At 38.5% G+C, this 24,769-nt stretch overlaps 1 protein-coding gene across 4 annotated transcripts in view; it reads left to right on the top strand.

The window, feature by feature from the left end:
• clcn3 (chloride channel 3) overlaps window positions 1-23,453 on the top strand; it is a 54,747-nt gene extending 31,294 nt beyond the window's left edge. For 2 of the 4 annotated variants that reach the window (XM_007895960.2, XM_007895961.2), the window contains 11 exons: window positions 714-813; window positions 1,733-1,920; window positions 3,305-3,427; window positions 4,583-4,789; window positions 6,818-6,898; window positions 7,620-8,165; window positions 8,587-8,773; window positions 10,772-11,170; window positions 13,115-13,331; window positions 17,208-17,283; window positions 21,161-23,453. In XM_007895960.2, coding sequence (XP_007894151.1) covers window positions 714-813; window positions 1,733-1,920; window positions 3,305-3,427; window positions 4,583-4,789; window positions 6,818-6,898; window positions 7,620-8,165; window positions 8,587-8,773; window positions 10,772-11,170; window positions 13,115-13,331; window positions 17,208-17,283; window positions 21,161-21,319 — 2,283 coding nt within the window. In that variant the 3' untranslated portion in view covers window positions 21,320-23,453. The remainder of the gene's footprint in view (window positions 1-713; window positions 814-1,732; window positions 1,921-3,304; window positions 3,428-4,582; window positions 4,790-6,817; window positions 6,899-7,619; window positions 8,166-8,586; window positions 8,774-10,771; window positions 11,171-13,114; window positions 13,332-17,207; window positions 17,284-21,160) is intronic. The other 2 variants (XM_042342793.1, XM_007895963.2) reach the window with 1 other exon arrangement.
• Window positions 23,454-24,769: the final 1,316 nt, after the last annotated feature.

The following is a 24,769-nucleotide window of genomic DNA, read 5'->3' as shown; positions in this document are numbered from 1 at the left end:
TTCCTGTAATGTTGAGGTATGAGGCAGAGAAAACTAGCTTAGTGAATGGTTCTGGGATAAGACTGGGATTCCAAAGCCTGTAGGTCGTAGTGGAGTCCTGTAGCTCAGTGGTTAGAGCACTCGGCTCACAAGCGCAAAAGCTGGGTTCGATTCCCTGCAGGGAGAAACCTTGGGCAAGTTTCCTTACTCCACACACCTGATAATAATCCATCAAGAAAAAAACAATAATAAATTGGCCACTTCAATCCACGACTGTTTGTGGGACACTGCTGTGCGCAATTGGCTGCCACATTTCACGCACAAATATACAATCAATTCACTTTACAGTATATTCTGTGAAGCGCTTTGAGATGTCTAGAAGACGTGAAAAGCGCTATATCAAATGCAAGGATTATTATTATTATTTAAAAGAAAGCAGATTAATGAAGATAAGTTGTTAGAAGTCGTGATGTCCCATAAAAGAATTACTCAGGTTGGGAGTTTGTGTGACTGGTTTTTATTTCAACAAGCACTGATACCAGGAGAAGGAATATTTAAAATGATTTGTAATATCATTCCCATCATACCATCAGTCTAAAGAAATACTCATCATGGTGTTGAGTTGCAGTAAAACACTTAACTAAGCTATTTGTGAGGTCCATGGTGGAATCACCAAGTTCTGTGGGTCAAAGATTTCATCGTCTGGTCCATAATATGATATTTATTCATTTCAGATTACTAGCAAGAAGAGAGAATCTGTGTGGGAATTCATAAAAAGCCTATATGATGCTTGGTCGGGATGGCTGGTTGTAACAATGACTGGTCTGGCATCAGGTAAGATATGTAGAATGTCACAAATGAATATCTGGTGCCTTTCTAATCTCACAAATGCATAATTCAGTTGCCAGTGCTGAACTTGGTGTGAGTGCTCTCTCTTTTCAACCTGCAGCTTTCAGCTGTGTCCAACAGAGGAGGTTGAGGTGATTAAGATAGTAGAGGGAATTGACACAGTGGATAAGGAGAAACTCTTTCCTGTGGTTCCAGAATCCAGAATAAAAGGACATAATCCAAAAATTAAAGCTGGACTGGTTAGTAGTGAAATAAGAAGTCTTAGAGTTGATGGATTGTAGAAATCCATTGGTGGGAGTGTAAGAGGAAAGTAGATAAATATTTGTCTGGTAAAGATATTGGGGTGTGGAGGGGGGGGGCGGTGAGGGGCACAGGTATGGAGAAAACGCAGGCAATTGGTACTGAGGTACAGATCAGCCAGGATCTAAGAAAATGGTAGAGCAGGATCGATGAGCTAATGGCCTATTCCTTTTCCTATGTAGGCTTTTTAAAAAATGTTGTATGTTCCATTGTCTCTTCCTCAGTCAATTTCCTTGCCAGTTAGCTAATCAATTCCTTCTTGAATTGGACCATTCATTATTATAGTAATAATATTTTTATTATTTGCCTCCATTGTTATTGATCCTATCATGGATATCCACAATTGGTATGGAGTACATTTTTTGAAAAAGTACAGATATGTGTGTCTTGTATTTTAACTTTTTAGGCCTCTTAAGTTCATTCCCCATTATGGTCAGAAATTCTTTCAAACATCTAAAGTTATGGCAAGAAAAACTGATAAACTTGCATCCATGTTTTAACGTGGATATGAGTTTACGTTGATCAGTTTCAATTAAGCCAAAAGATAAAGCAGAATCACTCATTTTTTAACTAATGGTAAAACTATGAAATTAATCATTTTCAGGTGCCTTGGCTGGTTTAATAGACATTGCTGCTGACTGGATGACTGATATGAAGGAAGGCATCTGCCTGAATGCAATGTGGTTTAATCATGAACAGTGCTGCTGGGGATCCAATGAACCGACCTTTGAAGCGAGGAACAAATGTCCCCAATGGAAAACATGGGCCGAGCTAATAATTGGACAAGCTGATGTAAGTAGAGTTCGAATGAATAATAACTGAGATTTTTAAGTGATATTTATTGTCGCCTGCAAATAAGACCCTTTGGGGGAACATTTTTCTTGCAATTTCTTTCTTTGTCCCAACATCTGAAAGCTGTGAATCAGTTACACACGTGCTAGTACTTCACTCAAATGACCAATTTTATGTGCATAGGTGAAGATACTACATTTGTCTTTACAACAACAACAAGATTACATTTGTTTGGCGCCTTTCAAGTCGGGAGAATGTCCCATTTACACATATAAATGAAGGTTATTTTAATGTTGGAATTTCCACCTGTCTTTCTAGTAGTTACAGTAGTTTTCCAAAGTGCACCACTGACCCAAGGGAACTTAGTCCTAATGGACTGCAAATAGATTGTTTGGTTCCGATAGACTTTTTAAGTAGATTGTTACCCGCATATGAAGTTAACGCTTCCTGTTCCTGGCAAGATTTCCCTTTTTGTCCCTATATTATTGACTCTTGCTATGAACAGCATCAAATTGGACCTTAATTTTGCATTTGTATCTGGAGGCTCAGCATTTTTCATGGAATGAAAAAGACAAAGTAGGTAAAGTTTAATACTGTGATATTTCGTTCAGTCCTGCGGTTCTGCTGACTATTTTTGGTTGTGAATCAAATGTACAATCACTTGCTGCTGAGCTACTGTAAAAGGTTACGTTTTGCTTTTGGATACATTTTAAACTGTTTCTATTGGTTTGTATTTTTAACTGACTAGTAGATGAATCTATTAGAAATGCAGCATTTTTTGCTTATTTCCAGCATCAATGCAGTATTTGTATATTTGTTTTTCATTTCTTTAAAATAGGGTTCTAACGGGGTCAAAATAATTCTATTGAAAACCAAACGTAACTTCTCAGGACTGAAAAATGTGTTTGAGTGTCTCCATTTTTCTGTATTATGCAAAACATTTCAAATATTGTTTTGCATCTGGGACCTGACCTTGGTTTTCTTCTGTTATGTCGTTTCTTAGTTTTAAGTATTAGGTATTATTAGCTATAAGGGTCTTATGTGAATTTGCTTCTGAATGAGTATGAGTTCACACAACTTTTCTTGATTTGATATCCATTGTTCAAGCCATATTGTAGTCATTAAGTAAAAAGAGAGCATCCCATTGACACATTTGGTCTTGGTGTGAAAGCTTCTTGAAATGGGAAAGTGCTCTATTCATAACAGTAAAATTTCTCAACTCAATGAGATCAAAAATGAAAGAAAAATGAGAAATGTTTGCAATTATTGTGTATCATTGAGATGTTTTGCAGGCTTGTAAATATTTGGTAAAACTTCAATGCTATATGAACAATAACAGTATTTTTCCCAATCCTAGAAGTGTAATATGAAATCTCTCTTGCAGGGACCAGGGTCTTACATAATGAACTACATTATGTACATCTTTTGGGCATTGTCATTTGCCTTCTTGGCCGTCTCTCTGGTGAAGGTGTTTGCTCCATATGCATGTGGTTCTGGAATTCCTGAGGTGAGATTGAAAAACTATTTTTGAAAACTTATTCCAGTGTTGGCCATTGGCAGTCTTAGGTGACATTGCTTTATTTTTCCTTCACTTGTTTTCCCCACAACAATGTTAAATAATCTAAGGAAGTATCTGTACTACTGATCACATTACATGCGGGAAATGATAGTGGGACTTCCCACGCAAAAAGCAACAACACTGACCTGCTAATCTGGAAGGACGCCATGTTTTAGCATGGGAAACCGGCTGGTTAGCACCAAAATTCATCTATATTGCACTACTAGTATGGTACACCTGCTATAAACAGATTAGCATTAAAACTTTCTAATCTTGTCAATTTCGTAACAATAAATTTAATGCAGTAAATGGCTCTCCATTCATAAAGATAGTAATAGACAAGTATGTGGGATGATCATTCAATGTCAATGAACGGTTGCTGTTAACAATGCTAACAATATTTTGATTTTGCATTTTGTGGAGATTTGACAACAACTTGAGAGAAGTTATTCTAACCTGTATATCAATGGTAAGGCTGCATTTTGAACAACCCATCCGAAAAAAAGGGCATTGATACATTAAAGAGAGTTCAGAGAAGAGTGACAAGAATGATTGGTGATTTGAAGAGAGACTCATAGACCTGAACTTGTGTTCGTTGGAGAATAGCCAATGAAAGGATTGTTGATCAATGGCTTTAAAATGCTGACAAACGTCCAAAAGGCAATGGGCTGTAACTTACACCAGTAAGTTTATTGCCATCTATATGTATGTACAGTGGAAGATTAGTTTTCATTGGGTATTGTTCTATAATAATCCTTGAATTTGATATAACGCCTTAACATGTCTTGCAACGTCTCAAAGCACATCACAGAATATACTGTAAAGTGAATTGACTGTGTATTTTGTGGGCGAAATGAGCAAATAGCCTACTGATGTTCATCTTCTCAGCTTGTCCATGAAAATAGACCTCTTGGCGGAAGTGCTTGTGGAGCTAAACTCCAGCAAAAGAGATAAGTGGTAATAATGAGAAAATAAAATGATTCCAAGCACGGAGTATAGTGCTGTACCACTGAAGATTTATACTTCAAGAATACGTATTTTAAGAACAAAAAATGTCTATTATGTTTTCATTCTTTTAATAAATGTGTTTTGTGTTTTTAATAGATCAAAACTATACTGAGTGGTTTCATCATTCGAGGTTACCTGGGGAAATGGACGTTGCTGATTAAAACAATCACTCTTGTTTTAGCTGTTGCCTCAGGACTGAGTTTAGGGAAGGAAGGCCCTTTGGTACACGTGGCCTGTTGCTGTGGTAACATTTTCTCCTACCTGTTCCCTAAATACAACAAAAATGAAGCCAAGAAACGAGAGGTAATATTCCTAGTGCAGTTCCTTGCATTGAAATTTATTGTAATAGATTAAAGCAAAATTGAAACCAAAATGAAATGCTATGTGAAAATGAAATGTTCTTTTATGGAGTTGTGAAACATTTTTCAGCATCCTTTCAGGAAATGGTAGAATTAAGTGTAATGAAGGAAACAGCGCAAACACCAGCCTTCTAGTTTAATATGCTTTCTAATGAAGACCAGGAATTGAGCTTAGACCATCTTCTAGAGGTGTCCGAAAGGTTGAGTATGTATTGTGCGATAAACATAAATGTATTGAGATATGCAAAGGGAAACTTGTAAAGAAAAAAAAGTTTTCCATCTGGGCAGACACCTGACAAACAAAATGCTAAATTTATTGGATGGATGTGAACCTATCCTGTTAATCAATGCCAAATATATAAATATGAGTGGAGGCTCTGGCATTGAGAATTGCGATGGAGCCCCAATTCTTATCACATTTGATGGAAAAGCAAAATCAGCAAAATTACATTTGTATAGGGCCTTTCACGTCGGGAGGACGTCCCAAGGCACTGATAATCAGTGCCATGCATGGTGATTGTCCACCAAAAATGAAGTGCTTTTTGTGTAGAGCAGTTCATAGCGATGAGCAGAACAGTTTTACTTGTGGTAGGTTCTGTATCTAGATAATAAAGTGAAGCAATTTAAAAACTAATGGAATACTGCTGTTCATCATCAAAGCACTAGTCAGATTGCACTTCAAATACTCTGTTCAGTTTTTGGTTACCATGCCACATTATAAAATATATTTGTATTGGAACTGGTTCGCCAAAGAGCGACAATACTGATCCCAACTATGCAGATATATTCAGCTTTGTTTATCCCTGCCGGATGGGTGCCTGACACATGTGGAAATGTATCACCATGCTTAAGAGGATCATGAGTACATATGTCAGACACTCAGCTGAACCCCCAAAAAGGTAAGTTTTATCATGTTTAGATTTAGAAATAAGGTAGCAAAGTGTTCAACTTGACAAAGTATAAAAATTCCCAATGATATTGATAAGTAACCAAGAATATCACTTCAAAGTAAACTGAGAAAGTGGTACCAGGGGGCCTAATGGGAATTGAAAGTAAATTTGGAAGCTGTCAGCAAAAAAATTGCCCAGCCTTCAATGTGTGTGATAATCCAGCAGTAATCTTGTTATAAGCACAAACATTGAGACTATTCAAAATCCAGTTGTATTGAGTCAATGGACTGGGGTGATGAGTTTCTGAAGTTTAAATGACTTTTTCTCATTCTCATTTTTTCTTATTTCTTACCATTTAAAAGCAGTAATGCTGTTAAATTCACTTGATAATACTACATGGTTTTAGCAAACTGTTTAGTGTAAAATAATTTTTTGGTGATGTATAACGATAAAAGTGTGAGACTTAACTGGCCCGAATAGAAGAATTTCAGTTTATCTTAGTAACATCTTTTAACATCTGCGTAACAAACTGTTTTTGTGTATATTGTACTGGCCCATTGGACAAACATAGCTATTTATAAAGTTAGATGTGTACGAATTAGATTTGACCATTGTAACCCAATTACAGTGACATTGTAAGAGACCTTCAAAGGAAGAACTAGAGTTTTGTGACATTACAAAAGAACTGCCAGTTCTGTGTCATATTCCAAGCCTCAACATTTAGAGCAACATCCAGATACTTTGCTGGCTGACCATGTTTCACTTCATACAATCTAGTGCCGGGCTTCGTAAAATTGATACCTGATTCCGATCAGTTAATAGAACCATGAACATACTGGAGGAGAAATGGATCAAGAAATAGGTTTGTTCCCAAGGATAGAGGTTGATGTATAATTTGGCACTTAATCCTACATTGAATAAGACTAGGATTGTCCCAGCTACTGACTGGTTGACAACATGAGTAAAGTGCAGCACTGGTACCCCAGGTTTATTGTATCAAAGGCATTTACATTTCTTACAGCATAAAATATATTTGGGGGGTAATTTATGCTAATCGACAATCTAATTGCTTTTTCTTTCAGGTTTTGTCTGCAGCATCAGCAGCAGGAGTATCTGTGGCTTTTGGTGCTCCAATTGGTGGTGTATTGTTCAGTTTAGAAGAGGTATTATTGGTATTTTTCAATTGCAAACAGCTTTGAAATTGTTCAGCATTCATGACTATTTGCTACTTCTGTTTACAGAAACATAAAGAGAATTATTTTGTAAAGCATTATGCTTTAGGAAAATAGTTGGTATAGTTTCTATGTTTCATCCTTCCCTCACAGCCTTCAAGGTCGGTTCTTCGTCTTTGACTCCGGCTTTTGTCATTTTTTTTGCCCCCTTGACTTCCACCTCGACTCGGGTACAAACCACCGGCACCTTGGGATGTGAAAGGCGCCATATAAATGTAATTTGTTGCTGTTTTCATACTTGCGTGCATTACAAGAAAAACACTAAAATTAATATGGAGAAATGAGTTTCCTCCCTCCCCCGGCTACAGTATAGTGACACTGAAATCTGGATATTCTGAAATTATTATCGGTTTAGGAAACGTAACAAAAAACTTCAGCCCGTTGAGCCAGTTTCACCAGTTTATTGGATCTTGGCAGAATGCACAGCCTATAATGATTGACAGTTAATTAGGATTTATGTTTTTAAAGTAGTCCATGATTAAATGTAGAAAAAGGAGCACAAAAAGGAGACTTTTGGGCTCATCAAGCCTGTGCTGGCTCTCTGAAAGACTTGACTTACTATTTTGAATTATTTATTGTACTTGCATTTTGGAAGATCAACATTATGCAGTTTGCTTATTTCATCACCTAAAACATTGCTTTCTTCTTACAGGTTAGCTACTATTTTCCCTTGAAAACTCTTTGGAGGTCATTTTTTGCTGCTTTAGTGGCAGCTTTTGTGTTGCGTTCCATTAATCCTTTTGGAAACAGTCGCCTGGTACTGTTTTATGTGGAGTATCATACTCCCTGGTATTTATTTGAACTGATTCCTTTTATCCTCCTGGGAGTATTTGGAGGATTGTGGGGAGCCTTCTTTATTCGCGCTAATCTCGCTTGGTGCAGGCGTCGGAAAACCACAAAGTTTGGAAAGTTCCCCGTCTTGGAAGTTATCATAGTCACTGTGATTACAGCAGTTGTCGCCTTTCCCAATCAGTACACAAGAAAGAACACAAGTGAATTGATCAAAGAACTTTTCACTGACTGTGGCCCTCTGGAGTCCTCATCACTTTGTGATTATCAGACCGACACAAACGTCAGCCAACTGGTGGATGACATTCCAGACCGACCAGCTGGTCAAGGAGTCTATGATGCCATGGGAAAACTGGCACTCGCGCTTATATTCAAAATTATTATGACCATCTTCACTTTTGGAATTAAGGTAATCTATTTGTAACATTTTTGCATTAAAGCTGAGAGATTGTTGCCAATTTAGCTACTTACACGAGTCTGAATTTCTCACTTAACAAATCTGTGCAAGAAATTGGGTGATGGTGTTTTTTATTGGAGTTTAGAATTACAATAAATCGCAATACCAGTCTCCCTTTAGATCCTATGATTATATGTAAGTGACTGAAGTCAAACTATTTTATGCAAAGTTGATATCCTAAGGCTTTTTGTCTGGATCCAATATGTTTAACATTTTAAAATGATTGGATGTGGGGTGGGAGTGTGTGTCGTGTGTGTGTGTGTGTATGTGAGATAAATAGAACAATTTAAAACGGAAATCTGAAGTGCTTCATAATGACAAGTCATATTGGCCAGTGTTTGTTTCAGTCTGAATTTTCCCCCTGTTTTTGCAGGTACCTTCAGGCCTTTTCATACCGAGTATGGCGATTGGTGCCATTGCTGGTAGGATTGTGGGGATTGCGGTGGAGCAGCTAGCCTATCACCATCATGACTGGTTCATATTTAACCAGTGGTGTAATGTTGGAGCAGACTGTGTCACTCCAGGTCTCTATGCTATGGTTGGTGCTGCAGCTTGTTTGGGTAGGTTTAATATTTACTGGTCAGAACTGACTAGTAACACAAACTGATGTTAGAGATGCAAACTATACAACATTTGGTCACTCAATCTACAACTGTTTGTGGGACATTAGTGTGCTTTTCACCTAATATTCAACCGTTGTTCACTTTAGCAACAATCAAACACAGCATAGTGGTGATATCAACTTGGAAACAGTCAAGCAAAGGGGAAGAAATAGTTTGAAGTAAACTGTCAAACTCGTTCAAACAACCATCTCCCCTGTTTAAACAACCAACCTGGAACAGCCCGGACACAGACAACACAAAAACAAACCCTTTCTCAAAGGCCACTAAGGCCAGGTCCCCTGAGTAGTTGATGGACAGGTTTCACTGTACTTTGTTAATGTGAAAGGAACTGTTCTCTGTCTGCATCATGTACTATTGTCTAGGAAAGATGTCTTCATAAACTTGAAGCACTGAGATTGAATTAGGCAAATTTGCTTCAATTATTGCAGTTTTAATGACATGACTGTTAATAATGTCCCAAATGCCTTTGATGAGGTTTCTGCTGCCACATTTCTTCCTCACTGCAACCATTAGAACAGCAGCAATTTATATAGCACCTTATCAGTGGATGTCTCAAAGCATTTCACACAACTGACTGGGAGCCCAAGGTGGGGGAGGGGGGAGAGAGCAGAGGGGTGAAGATGACCAAAGGTGTGGTTGAAGAGAGGGATCTTAAGGAAGGGAGGGGCAAGGCAAAAGGACTCCAGGATAGAGTTCCAGAGAGCAGGGAGAGATTTGCTAAAGACTTGCCCGTTCAGTCGGGATAGATCAGGAGTCATAATAGTTGAAAACATTTTTTGCTCATAAATGTCTCTTTTTTCAACAATCATTAAATTCATAATCTGGAGAAACGGTGTCCAAGCTGAGACGCGCTGTGTTTGCTAAATACTTCAAATCCTTTCTGTCCTAATGTTGAATATAAACTCAATTCCTATCGTGTTTTTCTTTAAATCCTGTAACAGTGGAACTTTCAAAGGTCTGAGAAAGGATCAGGAGAAATTCTCCTGTGAGAATAGCCTGTGCCTGGTAGTTGCAATGCTGCCTTAGTGTGTGGTGCATATATTTGCAATCATTAGGAGTTTAGACAGCCTTGCTTATGTTTCTCTGCCACATCAGTCAAGTCAAGGCAGCATCATTGTGCTGTAAATGTTGGAGGGCGGGGGAAGGAATTACTTTTGGAATAGGGAGATGTAGGGCTTATTTTAACAGAAAGGAAACCTTAATTAATAAACAATTTATGGAATCGTATTGTTGAATCTCCCATATTTGCAGAGCAATAATTAGACATTTGCAAAAGTGTTCCATTAACGCACCCATTTAAACAGTAATTTCAAATTGCCACGGATATAACAGCCCAGGTAAAATTGAGGATTACTGCATACAAGATCTAGAAATTGAGTTATTTTGCATGTTCTGAATTAACATCCAGCGAAAGAGGTTTGTAGAGCAACGGTAGGTTAAGGCCAACAGAGGGTGATTTCCTGAAGGCCTCGTGAGTTAAGATATCATTGCTTCACAAGATCCTTTGCTGAAGAATATGTGGTTCTCAGTAGTGATTGCCACATCGGAATTGAGTGCAGAGCTGCTTACCTGCAGTATGGGGTGAAAATTGTGATGATTCTAAAACATTTTCAATTTGATAATTGAATCTTTTAAACTTTCAAGTTGCTATCTCATGCTTAAGCCTGGCCACATGTCTAGGTATCCATTGGCTGTAACAGATTGCAAAGTTTAGAAGATACTGTATGTGGCAAGGAGTGGGGAAAAATCACCTGACAAGTTGCTGTGTATGGGTCAAAATTCAATCTCTAACCCCTCCCATCACACTTACTATCAATTAAATTGGCAGTACAAATTCTGAATTTATATGTAGATATTGAACAGGCAGAGAAACAATTATATAACACTGGTAAGAAATGGTAATTTCTCTTGTTGAACAATTTTTTTTTGCACTAGGTGGTGTGACGAGAATGACTGTTTCACTGGTGATCATTGTGTTTGAGCTGACTGGGGGGCTGGAGTACATTGTCCCTCTTATGGCTGCAGTAATGACCAGCAAGTGGGTGGGTGATGCATTTGGCAGAGAAGGCATTTACGAAGCACATATTCGTTTGAACGGGTACCCGTTCTTGGATGCTAAGGAAGAATTTACTCACACGACACTAGCTGCAAATGTAATGCGACCCCGAAGAAATGAGGTTCCTCTGACAGTTTTGACCCAGGATGATATGACGGTTGAAGACCTGGAAGCAACAATCAATGAAACAACGTACAATGGTTTTCCTGTAATTGTATCAAAAGAGTCTCAAAGACTAGTTGGATTTGCATTACGAAGAGACATCACCATTGCATTAGGTATGAGTTCTGCATTTCCATAGATCGTTAATGTAATGCATCACAATCCACATCTTCCTGCCTTTTTGGATAGCATTGATCATGAAAAAACCTTGATGATGTTTTGCCATGCATAAAAATACCTGGTGATGCTTGTGTGTTCTGAAAGATTATTTAATTTATAATATTTGTGATAATCCTTCATCTTTTCTGCCAGGACCCTCTGGATCTCCATCCTGGAATCCCTCCGCCTCGCCCCCTCCCTTGCTTGTCTTGAGACTTTCCACTTTGATCATGTTTTTGGCTACCCTTGCACTCCTCCTACCCTTCACCCCCAACTCTTAATTGTCCAGCGCCTTGGTGTGTCCTCCTGACGTGAATGGAGCTGTATAAATTAAATTTGTTGTGTGATGACAAAATATGGAGCACACATGGAATGTCACCCAGTCTATTCACTCGGGTACAGCATCTTATCGTTACTGATCAGATTTTCTGAATGCAGGGGTAAAGAGAGATCTGCCACCTAAGTAGGGTTTCCCAAATTTGGTGCTGGGAAAGCCTGACATTTTACTTTACAAGTTGCAAGATTGCCTCAGGAGACAAATGCGTAATATAAACACAACATAAATCTAGCAAAGGGTTAAGGATTTGACTAGTTGAGCAGAGAGTAGTGAGTCAAGGATTGCTACAATCTGCTTTCCATCCCACAACAACAACTTGTATTTATATAGCACCCTTCACACAGGGTAGTGTCCCAGAGCGTTTGATAGTGCTGGAGCTTGACGCTGAGCCAGTGGGAGGGGAGAGGTGATCGTAGGCATGGTCGAAGAGGCCTTCGACTTCTGGCGGAATCTGAAGATGGGGAATCTTATGCTCTGTGCTATTGTGAGTCAGGATACCTGTCATTCCTGCAATTGCTATTCGATGTTCCTTATTTCAGTTAGCGAAGAAATGTCTTGCTTTGTTAATATGTCTTAACAGAAGCCATGTCATTAAGGAATTCCAGAGTGTGGATTGGGGCATTTCTAGAACCAGCTCAATTTACAGAGCAGACCAGTGTGAGACACAAGTCATTTTTCTGCTGCTCTTCCAGCTGGGATCAGCCTAAATGACATGGTTTGCAGGGTTCTCCTGAATCACTCGACATGCAAGGAAGACTCCAAGTTGGTTAATTATCAACAGTGCCCTAGAGTAAAGTAGCCTACCCAGTTAAGGATTATATCACTAAACAACGACAGAGCAAACTGTTTTCTGTTTGCTACGTTGGTCACCGTGAATCATAAAGGTTCTGCTTACCCACCCCTATCAAGTATAGTTGAGTATGTTGTCAAATAGCTATTGTGTATAAAAACTTATAATCTAAAAGAAAAAAAGCAAGAAGCATTTTATTGCAGACAAAACGACTTTTGCCTCAGATTTAATGCTGCTGAATTAAACTTAAAAAAAGGCATTTTTAAAAAAAAAAGAAATCAGCCAGCATGGATCTGTATCATAAACTGTGGGGGTCATATAATAAAATATCACGTTGGCAAAGTATTAAAATTCCATCAGAATCTGCTCATGAATTGTTTATATGTTTAATTAAAAGAACAAGTTTAATTTAACACTAGGCATGACTAGTTCAATCTGGTAATTTTATGGAGTCCTGTAGCATATTGGTAAGAGACCTTGCCTCGCAAGCGAGAGAACCTGGGTTTGATTGCCAGCCATGGCGAAACGTTAGCCAAGTTTCCTTGCTCCACATGCCTGTTTACCAAGCAGCAAGTAGGAACCCGGTGCTTTATCAAATGCAAGTATTATTATGAAGTAAAGTTTAAACTGTTTCACTTTTCGGTTTTCGGCTTTGTGTGTGCTCAGAGCATCCAAACCCCTCAAAACCCGAGTCCATAACAATCCTAGACAATAGAAATATGCTTTATATGGTTGACATTTATTATGATTTGAAAATGTCTTTCCTTTTATTAGAAAACGCTAGAAGAAAACAAGAAGGTATTGTCACCAGTTCAAGAGTTCATTTCACACAACATACCCCAACACTTCCAGCAGATAGTCCACGTCCACTGAAGCTGCGCAGCATTCTCGATATGAGTCCTTTCACAGTTACAGATCATACACCAATGGAGATTGTAGTGGACATCTTTCGCAAATTGGGCCTAAGGCAGTGCCTTGTAACTCATAATGGGTAAGTCTGTAGTTCGGAATTATTTCCTTAATCTTTCAAACAGTTTTCTTTTAGGAAATAACCTTATGGAATATAGTACATAGGTAGTTTGGGACATATGTGCATGCGACCGCCAGAAAGGTGGAAGGCAAACTAAATGGACCTTGGTCTTTTTATCGTCTAGCATTTCTTATGTTCTTATATTCTTAAGAAACTTATAGAAAGATGAGCTTTCTCAGCCCAATAGACTTTTCCTGTTCCTATAATTCTTCAGTAATTCTGCCTGAAAAGACCTGTTGTACAGAACTGAATGTACAAGTAATGCTGCATTGCTTCACAATACCTTTGTTCAAATTGATCGTAAAATAAGTAGCTGCTATTGCAAAATCTGGATATCTGGTATGTAGGAATGGAGCGCTAATGAGGTCTCTGTTTGCACTGCACCTTTTGTTCTTTATCTTTTGCTGTTAGCAACAATGACTGGGCACCGGAGAAGCAGTTATGTTTGGTGCAGCGGGGCTAGCGTCAATAGCACGGTGCTCCATCAGGTCAAGACCATATTCTGAGGAGAGTGGGATGGAGTAACTTGATGGTCTGCATTTGAAACACAAAGCAAAAGCATTGTATAGATTGCATCACTTTTCATTGTTAATACTGTGAGAAGTGTATAGAGTAGGGTGGAGTTTACTATTCAAACACATGATACAATCTCCCAAATGAATATAGGTGTAGCAATTTCTACAATGGAAACTGACCTCTATTATGCAAGTCATAGATATTCCAAGCTTATTGTAAGGTATGATGATTTGAAAGTATATTAGACATTTGGTAGTGGGTTTGTTACAAATATTTCATTTTTTTTATGCAGCTCCACTTTTCGAGTAGATAAACCATTCATTCTCTTTTTTGGTTTCCCTTGCCTGCATACCAGTTATAGCCCAGACAGTGTTTCGAATGGCCTCCTCCAAGATTGCCTTGATCCAATGTGTAGGAGTGACTGTTCTTATCTGCTTCAGCTCCCAATTCTAAATACAGTACTGCGCACCTGGAAGTTTGTATGTACATCATTGTGTGCACTGTAAGTCATTGCGTATACTTAAGACCCATTTACAGATAAACAGTCCTTCAAGTGTATAAACCAATAATAATCTAATCTCGTGTTCCATTAGATCTTGTTTGGATTCCAGTTCATGGATTAAACCAATTTGTGTGTTGTTTTAACTGGACTTGGTTATCAATTCAGAGAAAAGATCATTGCCCTTTGTCAGATGAATAGATCAGAGTGATGCGAATGGCTTGGAATCCATATCCTGGCTTTAAGACAGTGAAGTTGTTTTTTGCTGAGGCACTGCATTACGTACAATATCTGAGGCCAGTGCCCTCGCCACAGTGAAACTGGATTGAGTCACAAAATTGTGCAAATTATTATTCATGTAATTAATTTGGGGAAGGGGAGAACCAAAACGCCACTTAATTGCATGATTGACAATGTTGATGTACATTGTTGTGTGGAATAGCAGCACTTATCAAGAAAAGCAGTGGAATTAGGCACCATATGCAGCTGTTGGCATTCATACTTTGTGCTGTTGCCATCTTCTGGTTGAATGACATACTGCATTACTCCAATTATGATTGAATGGGCCTCGTTTGTGACTGTGCATTTGTACAACGTGTTTTGTGTCAAAAAGTAAATTAAATGGAAAAAGTATATTATGTAATAGTTATATTGTAAACCACTTAAAATTCTGATGTTTCCTCCTAGTATTGTATCGGCTTTCGCTGTGAAAGATTTCTCAAATATTATTAAACTTTAGATGATGCATTATCTGAATCAATATGTTAGATGCAATGTTGCCAACAGAAGCCAGTTAAAGATGCACTTTTCCAAACTTAGCTTAATTCCTTTTTAATAGAAAACCTGTGGCAGTTATATTGAAGCCACTGCTTTTGATACCCCAGACTTAATGGTTAGTTCTGTATTTAGGATTTTTTGTTTTCCAGTCAGATTGCTGTAGGCGTTTCCTGTGGGGGAACTTAGCACTTATTGAACAGGTATAGAGCTGCTATTACAGTACAGTAAACTTCACATAAGTCGTATCAGTTGGGACCATACATTTAATGACTTATGCAAAGTATGAGTTATGTCAAATTTGCACAAGTCGTATCATATATGCCTTATGTAAAGTTATAAATAAGTCTGATTTTATATGACATACATAACAAATACACTAGTACTGAACTAGCTGGTGATATTCAGGCAAGGTTTCTGTAACATGGTTAACCCATGAATATTAAAGCTATGGTAGTCCATTCTTTCCATAAACAGTACTTCTCAGTACTGCACCTCATGTGCAGAAAACATACTGTACAGAGACAACCAAACAGGTTTCAAAACAGAACTGTTCTATAAGAATAATAAATAAAGCATGTTTCAGGGTGGTCCAACCTTTTGGTTGCTGAGGGCCGGTTGCCCCGTTTGAGAACCACTAAACACTTCCCCTTTCTCTCTCTCTCTGCTTCTCTCTCGCAGTTTCTCTATCTCATCCCTTCTCCCTCATGCTCTCCCTCTCAATCACTCTTCCCTAGCTCTCACTCCCCCTCCCTCTCTCTCTCACCTCTCCTTCAATAGCTCTATTTCCGCTTCTCTCCCTCTCCCTCTCTGCTTCGTCTCCCTCAATCATTCTCTCTACCTCAATCACTCTCCATCCCCCTCTGTTTCTCTCTCCCCCCCTCTCCCTCAATCATTCTCTTCCCGCCCAAAACTCTCGCCACTTCCCTCTCTCTCTCTTTATTAGCTGCGCATTCCCACTTATGGTAATTCCAATACGTTTACAAATAGAGCCCCAAGTGATGGGCATAAGAACTGTTGAGGAGGTCTATCAAGTGTCAATAGAGAAATATTTGTGAACATTAATCAAAAAGCCAAACCAGTGCTTTTATGCACGTGCTTTCTAATTAAAGTATTGTTTGCCTTTTTTNGATGTCACGCAGCTGCTTAGCGGACTGACAACCGGATTTCAGGCTTTTGCTATTGCTGCTGAACTACATCCGATGGCTTGTAGGTTTACAAGACTTACTCAGATAACTCTTCCCTCTCTCTCTCTGAGAATTCTTGCATTTTGCTCATTTCCTTTCCCTGACAGCATGGAAAACATCGTAAAACTGCAACAAATGGGACATCGTAGCGCTTAAAACCTGCATTTTAACTACTTCCCTCCTTGCATGGGTTACCACTCAGTCTCCATAAACCGCTTCCAAATGTTATCCTATGTGAAAAGGTGCTAAATAAGTCTAAACTGTTTGTGTTGTATTTGCTACTGAATTTGGATGAAAGGTTGTGCCAAGAGGCTTGAAGAGTGATGTGCATGTTTCTTTCCTCCTTTCTTTGAATTAAGCAATTTACAGCTGTTTTCCTATATGGTTACCCCAGCAATGGACTGTGGGGTATCAGGTTTGTGGAGAGGCAAGGGAAAATACAACCAATAATAATGTAGTCAATGGGGCAAGGCCAATAATATTGATTTATCACCCCGGGTTTGTTTGTAAAGCTCATCTCCAGAGGCTGTTCTGTAACCTAACACTAACTGCATATGTTTGCGGTTAATAGCTTCTTGAGTAATCAATGTTTCACTATTAAGAATTAATATGGCACAAGTAATTTAATGCCAATTAAGTCTATTCTGCTCGATTTTGAATATTTTTAAAGTGCATGACAACACTCATGCACCTGTTTTTTAAAAACATTTCATTGCTGCTAGGATTGTTTTGTGTGCCTTTTAAAAGTATATATATATTGTGTGCATATATATAATGTATATATATATATACGCTATACAAATGTGATTTGCTTCATTTTATTGCCAAACACAGTTATTAGCATAACATGGTCTGTTTCAGGAATGTCTTGGGGATCATCACTAAGAAGAACATATTAGAACACCTTGAACAACTAAAGCAGAACGTCGAATCTTTGGTGATTAGTCATGTCAGATCTGCCCATTAGAATGTGTAAAATAAAGTGCGGTCAGAGGAAGCATGAAACTTGTGATATGCAAACCCAAATAATCCCATGTATTCAAATTGTTCATGCAGTCGTGTACAGGAGTGGTTCAGTTCTGTGTCTATCAATGTGACTGAAAAATTAGAATTCTAATTTTATAGCTTTTTAATTGTATAACTGTAGTAAACATTTGATTTTTTTTAATGTGACCCTTCCAGTAAGGCTAGATTAAACGCATTGGATGTCAGTATCAGTTTTATCTGTCTGTGCAAACAAGGTAAGTTTAGATTTAGTATTTTGCTCAGTTTTTCCTTTACTGTGGGTTTTAATTGAAAGTCGGCTTGTGCTTAACCACGTTGGCTTGTACCTGCCACTTTGAATTTGCCCTTTTTTAATTAAATAAGTCCTGTTAAAAAAAAGAAGCAGCAGGTGCTAATTGTAGATCTGTTCTGCAATGATCTCTAAGTACAAAGTAAATATATTTTCACTTGTTTATGACCAATTAAAACATGCTTCTGCAATAGTCTGATTGATTTTGCTGCTTCACCCTGGAGTGGTCGGCCTTGGAGTCGCATTCACATCCAGATGGTGAGTTGCCAGTGTCTGCCTCTTATTAACAGTGTGATTTCTCCACCTCACTGCAGAGAGGAATAAACTGATTGATTGTCCATTACTGTAGAAATATAGTAAAAGGAGTAGGCTATTCAGCCCCTCGAGCTTGTTCCGCCATTTTATAAGATCATGGCTGATCTGTCCCTCAAGTCCAGTTACCCACCCTTGCCCCATATCCCTTAATACATTAACAAACTTGCTGAATGGGCATTTAAATAGCAAATGCATTTCAATGTAGAAAAGTGTGAGGTGGTACATTTTGGTAAAAGGAATAAGGAAGTTATATACATCCTGGAAAATAAATACTTAAATGGTGTAAAGGAGCAAAGGGATCTAGGGGTACACATACACAATTCACTAAACAACAAGAAGACAACAACAAGATTTCATTTATAGAGCGCCTTTCACGTCGGGAGGACGTCCCAAGGCGCTGTACAGTTGGGTCAGGACCCGAGCAGGGGGGAAATGGTCAGGGTGAGGGGAGGGAAGGGAGGGAGCGAGGAGGGGGTAGAGAGTCGAGAGGGGAGCTGAAGGCACGGTCAAAGAGAAAGGTCTTGAGACCGGCCTTGAAGGAGGAGAGGGAGGAAGCGGCGAAGGCACTGGGGGATAGAGTTCCAGAGCCTCGGGGCTGAGAGGCTGAAGGCCCGGCCACCGATGGTAGGGCGGTTGGGGCGGGGGATGTGGAGCAGCCCGGAGCCAGAGGAACGGAGGGTACGGGCAGGTAGGTGTGAAGTAGCAACGTGGGTTAATAAGGCCATTAAAAAAAAGCAAACCAGTGTGCAGTTCTGGTCCCCACATGATAGAAGGGATGTAAAGGCACTGGAGAGGGTGCAAAGGAGATTCACAAGGATGATCCCATAACTGAGAGGTTATACCTATCAGGAAAGGCTGAACATACTTGGACTCTTCTCTTGAAAAGAGGAGGGTAAGGGGTGACCTGATAGAGATCTTTAAAATGCTGAATGGTTTTGATAGGGTAGACATAGGGAAGATGTTTCCACTTGTGGGGGAGACCAAAACCAGGGGCCATCAATATAAAATAGTCACAAATAGATCAAATAGAGAAGTTAGAAGAAATTTCTTCACACAAATAGTAGTGGGAATGTGGAACATGCTACCACAAGGAATTGTTGAGGCAAATAGCATAGATGTATTTAAGGGAAAGCTAGATAGGTACATGAGGGAGAAATGAATAGAAGGTTACACTTGAAGACTTAGTTGAGGAAGAGCAGGAGGAGGCTCATGTGGAGCATAAACACCGGCATAGACCAGTTGGGCCGAATGACCTGTTTCTGTGCTATGTATTCTAATGTAATACCCTGATCTAACAATATCTATCTAGCTCCGTCTTGAAAATGTGAATGGAACCAGCCTTTTGGGGGAGAGAGTTCCAGATTTCCACTATGGGTGAAAAACTGCTTCCTGATTTCACTCCTAAATGGCCTCGCACTAATTTTACGATTATGCCCCTTTGTTCCGGGTTTCCCCATCAGAGGAAATAGTTTATCTGTAGCTTCCCTATCGAATCCCTTTATTATTTTAAAAACTTCAATCAGGGAATAGAGACCAAGTTTCTGCAACTTGTCCTCGTAATTTAACCTTTTTAGCCTTGGTATCATTCTGATGAATCTGCGCTGCAGCCCCTCCAGAGCCAATGTATTGTGGGATTATTGGCCAGGATTGTTGGAATTGTGCGGTCCCCAAAACGGAACACAGTTCTTGAGATGGGGTCTGATCAAGGCTCTGTATAGTTGAAGCATCAATTGCTTTCCTTTATATTCCAGCCCCCTTGAGATAAAGGCCAACATCCCATTAGCTTTATGACACTGATATACGCAATTGGCTGCCGCATTTTGCCCAGTTAATCCACTTTACAGTATATTCTGTGAGCGCTTTGAAACTTCCCTACGATGTGATAAAGTGCTATATCAAGTGCAAGGATTATTTATTATTTTAACCACTATTATTGTAACTGAATGCATTTCCTGAAAGGATAGTGGAAGCTGATTCGATAATAACTTTTAAGAGAAGTAGATAATTATTTGGGGAGGACAAGCTTGCAAGGCTATGAGGAGAGAGCGGGGGTGTGGGATTGAATTGGACAGCTCCTTTCAAAGAGCCGGCACTGACCTGATGAGCCGAACGGCCTCCTTCTGTGCTGTATAATTCTATAATTCTATAAACCAGGGTTTGAGAGTTTGACTCTCACCTGTGAGCTTTTGGTTACGAATCAAGTACATGATTGCTTGAGCTGTAGCCTTTTTTTAAGGAACATAATCAGGTTGTGTAGTGAATCACTGTACAGTCATGTGCCATGTGTACGATATATCTGGAAACACCTCAGATTGTTATACAACAAGCACTGCTACCAAAAATGTTTACCCTGTCTTCAACCTATGTTTTGAAGACTTTGTTGTGAACTTGTTTAGTGGGAAGATATTTGTGTAAAATTAAAAAGAGTTTTCTTAATGGTGGATTCCAATTAAGGTCTTGTGCTTCAACTGAAATATTTTGTTTATTTTTAAAACCTGCTCAAATCTATCTATACGTTACCTTGATTATGACACCTTTAGCTATATGTATACTATGCTTTATGCTTTATAGCTGAAGCTCGAGAGACCCCTATATAAGATCTCATAGTCACCAACTGCCAATTTGGTGTTTTGCACTGGGTGAGTGGGTATGTATCAGGCACTAATGTATTTTTAAATTTACTTTAGCCTCCGAACATAATCGTATTAGTTGAAAATGTGATCAGTGTAACTTTTCCCCTCCCGCAAATGTGCTTACTATTAATTTGCTAATGATTCACATGTTTCATGCATCCTGCTGTTGCCAAAAGTACTAACCAGATTAACTAAGGCCAAAGCCTTTTCTCCTTCCTTTCCTCTTTTTCCCCCATTAATTTTGTAGGACCTGTTCCTCTCCTTATCACAATTATGCTGCTAATACCACACAATATTCTTGAATTGAGTGAATTAAATTGTATTGAAATACCTTAAAAGTTTACTTTGCTGCGTTCTAAAAGTTTCAGACATTTTGTCTGTGTGATTGACAATCATCATTAAGTGAGAATGGGATTGGTAAATTCCATGTTGATACTCCACTTATTCTGCTCTGTACAGATGGGATTAGCATCACTCTCCCTGTCATTTCCACCCACTTTATCCTTTCTTTCCTGACCCTTTGGTTTCCTACCTTTTCACTGAATAGATTCTTTTTCCATTTATCCTTTCAGACGTCTCCTTGGCATAATAACGAAAAAGGATATTCTCCGTCACATGGCCCAAATGACAAACCAAGACCCAGAGTCAATCATGTTCAACTGAACACAGTAGCTGAGGATTCTGAAGAAACTGAGGAAGAGATTCATTTGTTAAAGAGCACAGCAAATTGACTATTAGAAAGGCTTCAGCTTATCACTATTATGGAAAGAAAATAACATCTGTCTGCAGTTCAGTCAGTACTGAATGCTGCTTTGATGTAAGAGTTTGTCAACAGTGGTCGGTCCACTTCAGTATTAAGCCTGGTGTCCACTTTAAAACCAGTTTATACCTAGATGTTTCCATATTAATTTTTTTTTGATATGTGCTATTAAAGAAATAGAGGGTTAGTGACAGTGAAATTGAATGGTATAAATGGTTCTTCTGCCAATACTGAATCACTGACAATGCATCTTTTCTAAAGATCGCACTATATGATTGAAGTAAGCCATCTTGTATGCCTCCAGAGTCTTGCACTTTCATGCAGAATGCATTTCAGGAACGTTGGCAGCTTGCATCTTTGGATTGACATTAACTTTGCTCTGAACATTCCAGACAACTTACCATTTTTGCACCAAGGAAGGTGACTGTGAGAGCCTCTGAACCCAACCTCTGAAACTTCCTTGCCATTGAAGCAGTCATTTCTTGCATAAAGGTTACGCAAAGATTATAAAATTGGTAACTGAGATGAGGCAAAGAAGGAACCAGTTTCCCAAGTGCACATCAATGAAGGCTGATTGCTGAAGATGTGCGTAACCCAAATGTATTTACTAAAATTGAGTTAAGGCACGTTGCTAATATTTGACAAGGTGCAATTAAAATAAGATTGTGTGGTTGGCAGTTTTACAGGAAATAATCTTTTTAAAACTAGTGAGATGGTTGAGGTTTCAAGAGTATTAATGCTGAAAAACATATTTTTGCTTAAAGACGGGTGTCCCTTTATTTTCTTTGCTATAAAAGGAGGATGAATGGCAGTAAAATGGTCACTTGCTGATGCTTCCAGTTGCATTGTGTGCATCAACGTTAGGGATCCAGGATTTACTGAATATGTGCCAGATGTGGGTAGGAATGTTAGCTGTACTGCAGCCTTCATCCATAAAACATTCAGCAATGATCTTTGTGTTTATTCTAACTGTGCACAATGTATAACTTGATTTTTTTTTTCATTTGAGTTTTCTGTTTTAGTGATCATCGCATCAGTTTTTTTTAATACTGTTAACATTCATCAAGTAACATTGGTGATGTCATCTGAAGTATGTACTTTGATTTTTTTAAAAAAAACTTTGGATTATATTATCATGGGTAATAACCATTCGATTTTTAGTGTTTACAATTCATAGGAGGTAATCTGTTTCAACCAAATTGGCTTTAAATGACATCGTGTAAAACTAGAATCATCGATGTGTGCATATTTTTAAAATATAGGTCCACTTTTATGTGGCATTACCTGGAGTTAATTTTAAGAAATAGATTGAAGTACAAATGTTCATGTAAACCAGATTTTTAAAGGACTTGAAATTTGCACTAAATTTCCAGATGCAAAAAGGTAAACTTACACTGTTTGTATAGAGTTTAAAACATTTGATGCAGATCATTGGGTTCCATTTTTGTTTAGTTACAGAATCAAGGGTAAGACTCAGAAACCTATTGAGGTTGATTAACGGACCTCAAGAGCTTGTGCAAACTACTTACTGATTACTGATGAATACTTACTGATGAAGCATTATCAGTTTTGCTACTTTTTAATCCCTTTCTCATCCCAAGACATTAACCTGACATCCAATCTCACATTAGACATCATTGTTGGATCTGCAGGAAATGTATGGATAATAATTGTATCAGATAATAAAATCAATATATTTAAAATCATCAGCATCCAAAGTGCTGATAATTTGGAATGTTCAGGATTGTGTCGCGTCAGCTTCGAAATTCAGCATAAATCGATAACTGGAAATTTTCCTTCTGTGACGTTTGCAATACCTTATGAGATCCTCCTCCCTTTCTCTGCTGGGTGTAGTCAAGCTTTAGGCAAGAGCCCCGTGGGGATGGTGTTTGTGTTCGGTCGTTTGCCATTGTCTTGCTTTTGGTTAATGAAGGATGCTTTGTCTTTAACTGTGATGTTGCCTAGAATTGTCTTTAATACTGATTCTGGATGTTTTTATTTATATCGATGTTAGAAATTCACATTCTTAAGACAAACTTAATTATGATTACTGTGAAAGTTTGATTGTATAATACTGTATTAAATTACCTGTTGAAACAAGTGAATCTTTGTTGAGATTTTAATTGGAGACGTTGTGTTTCATGGCATATTTCAAATATTGGCTATTGTTAAATGTAACACTACAGCGCTCATTCTGTTTTTGTGAACAGCACCAAATTTGAAAGCTGTACTGTATTTTATTCAGTACAATCGCTTGCTCTTTTTAAACCAGGTGGATATTCATTTGCTTAGAATATTACATTTATCACTTTGAGAATAATTTGCATATAATTTCTGCCAAATATCCTTAAAATTGATTTGATTTTGCATTCGAAAATTATTTTGGCCTCATTTCCATGCTCTGTCATTTGTCCCCCCAGACGTGAATTGAACATATGAGCTTACCTTTATCTTGTTGGGTGACTTCAGTTTTTATAACCATGTATGCAGATGTATATACTGTGTTAACATTGTTGACAGGTTACCAAGAATTTCATGGGAACTCACTTGTTAACTTTAAATATAAATTTTCCACCATGAGACTTAATTATTCATACTTGGAATATGAGTGAGGCCCCATACATTGCAGCATAAACCATTTGCCAATGTTTAAAGTAACTTATTTAAGGAAATATAATTTTTATGATTTGTATTCTGATGTGGAAACCTGTCACAATATTTGAGTATCCAAACCAGACAGTTCCGCATATGTATGTCGCCTTCACATTGGAAAGATGCTTGTTTTTTGGCAGTGCCAGATTGGTGACGAGCTGCATTTTATCTTTAGCCATCAATGCTTGTACAATTCTGCGGGAACAGAACATTGCACTCCAGCAGCGAAAACTTTTTTTGGGCGGGAGGGTAGATGGGGAGAGAGAGCAGTAGCTGTTTTCATTGATTCACCTTTGGTCAGAGTGCTACAATGAGGTGTCAGTCTGATTTAACTGTTGGTAGCGCTCTTGCCTCTGAATCAGGAGATTTATAGGTTCAAGCTTGTCAGGGATTTGAGCTCATCGTCTAGGCTGACTCCAGTGCAATGCCTGTGAGTGCTGCTTGAACAGAGGTGTTGCCCTTTGGACAAGACTTTAAACCGAGGTCATGTCTGCCTGTTCAGCTGAATTTTAAATCTCCTGTTATACTATTAGCAAAGAATAGACTGCTGCCCTCTGTGTCCTGGCCAACAATCCCCAAGATAAAATTGGTCATTCACTTTTTCACAAATACATTCCTTCCCTTTTATAAGAAATCCTGTGAAGCACTTTTGAGTTGTTTTGATGCTTTGAGAATACAGATCAAACTTCATTTTCCAGGCCCACCCTTACAACAAGAATACCCAGGGCAGGAGTGCAAACTTAACAAGCGCTGGATGAATGTTGAAAGC

The sequence above is a fragment of the Callorhinchus milii genome, unplaced genomic scaffold (genome assembly GCF_018977255.1).
Source record: "Callorhinchus milii isolate IMCB2004 unplaced genomic scaffold, IMCB_Cmil_1.0 Scaffold1, whole genome shotgun sequence".
Taxonomy (NCBI): Eukaryota; Metazoa; Chordata; class Chondrichthyes; order Chimaeriformes; family Callorhinchidae; genus Callorhinchus; species Callorhinchus milii.
Note: the sequence above shows the minus strand (reverse complement) of the source record. Positions and strands in the feature narration are given on the sequence as shown.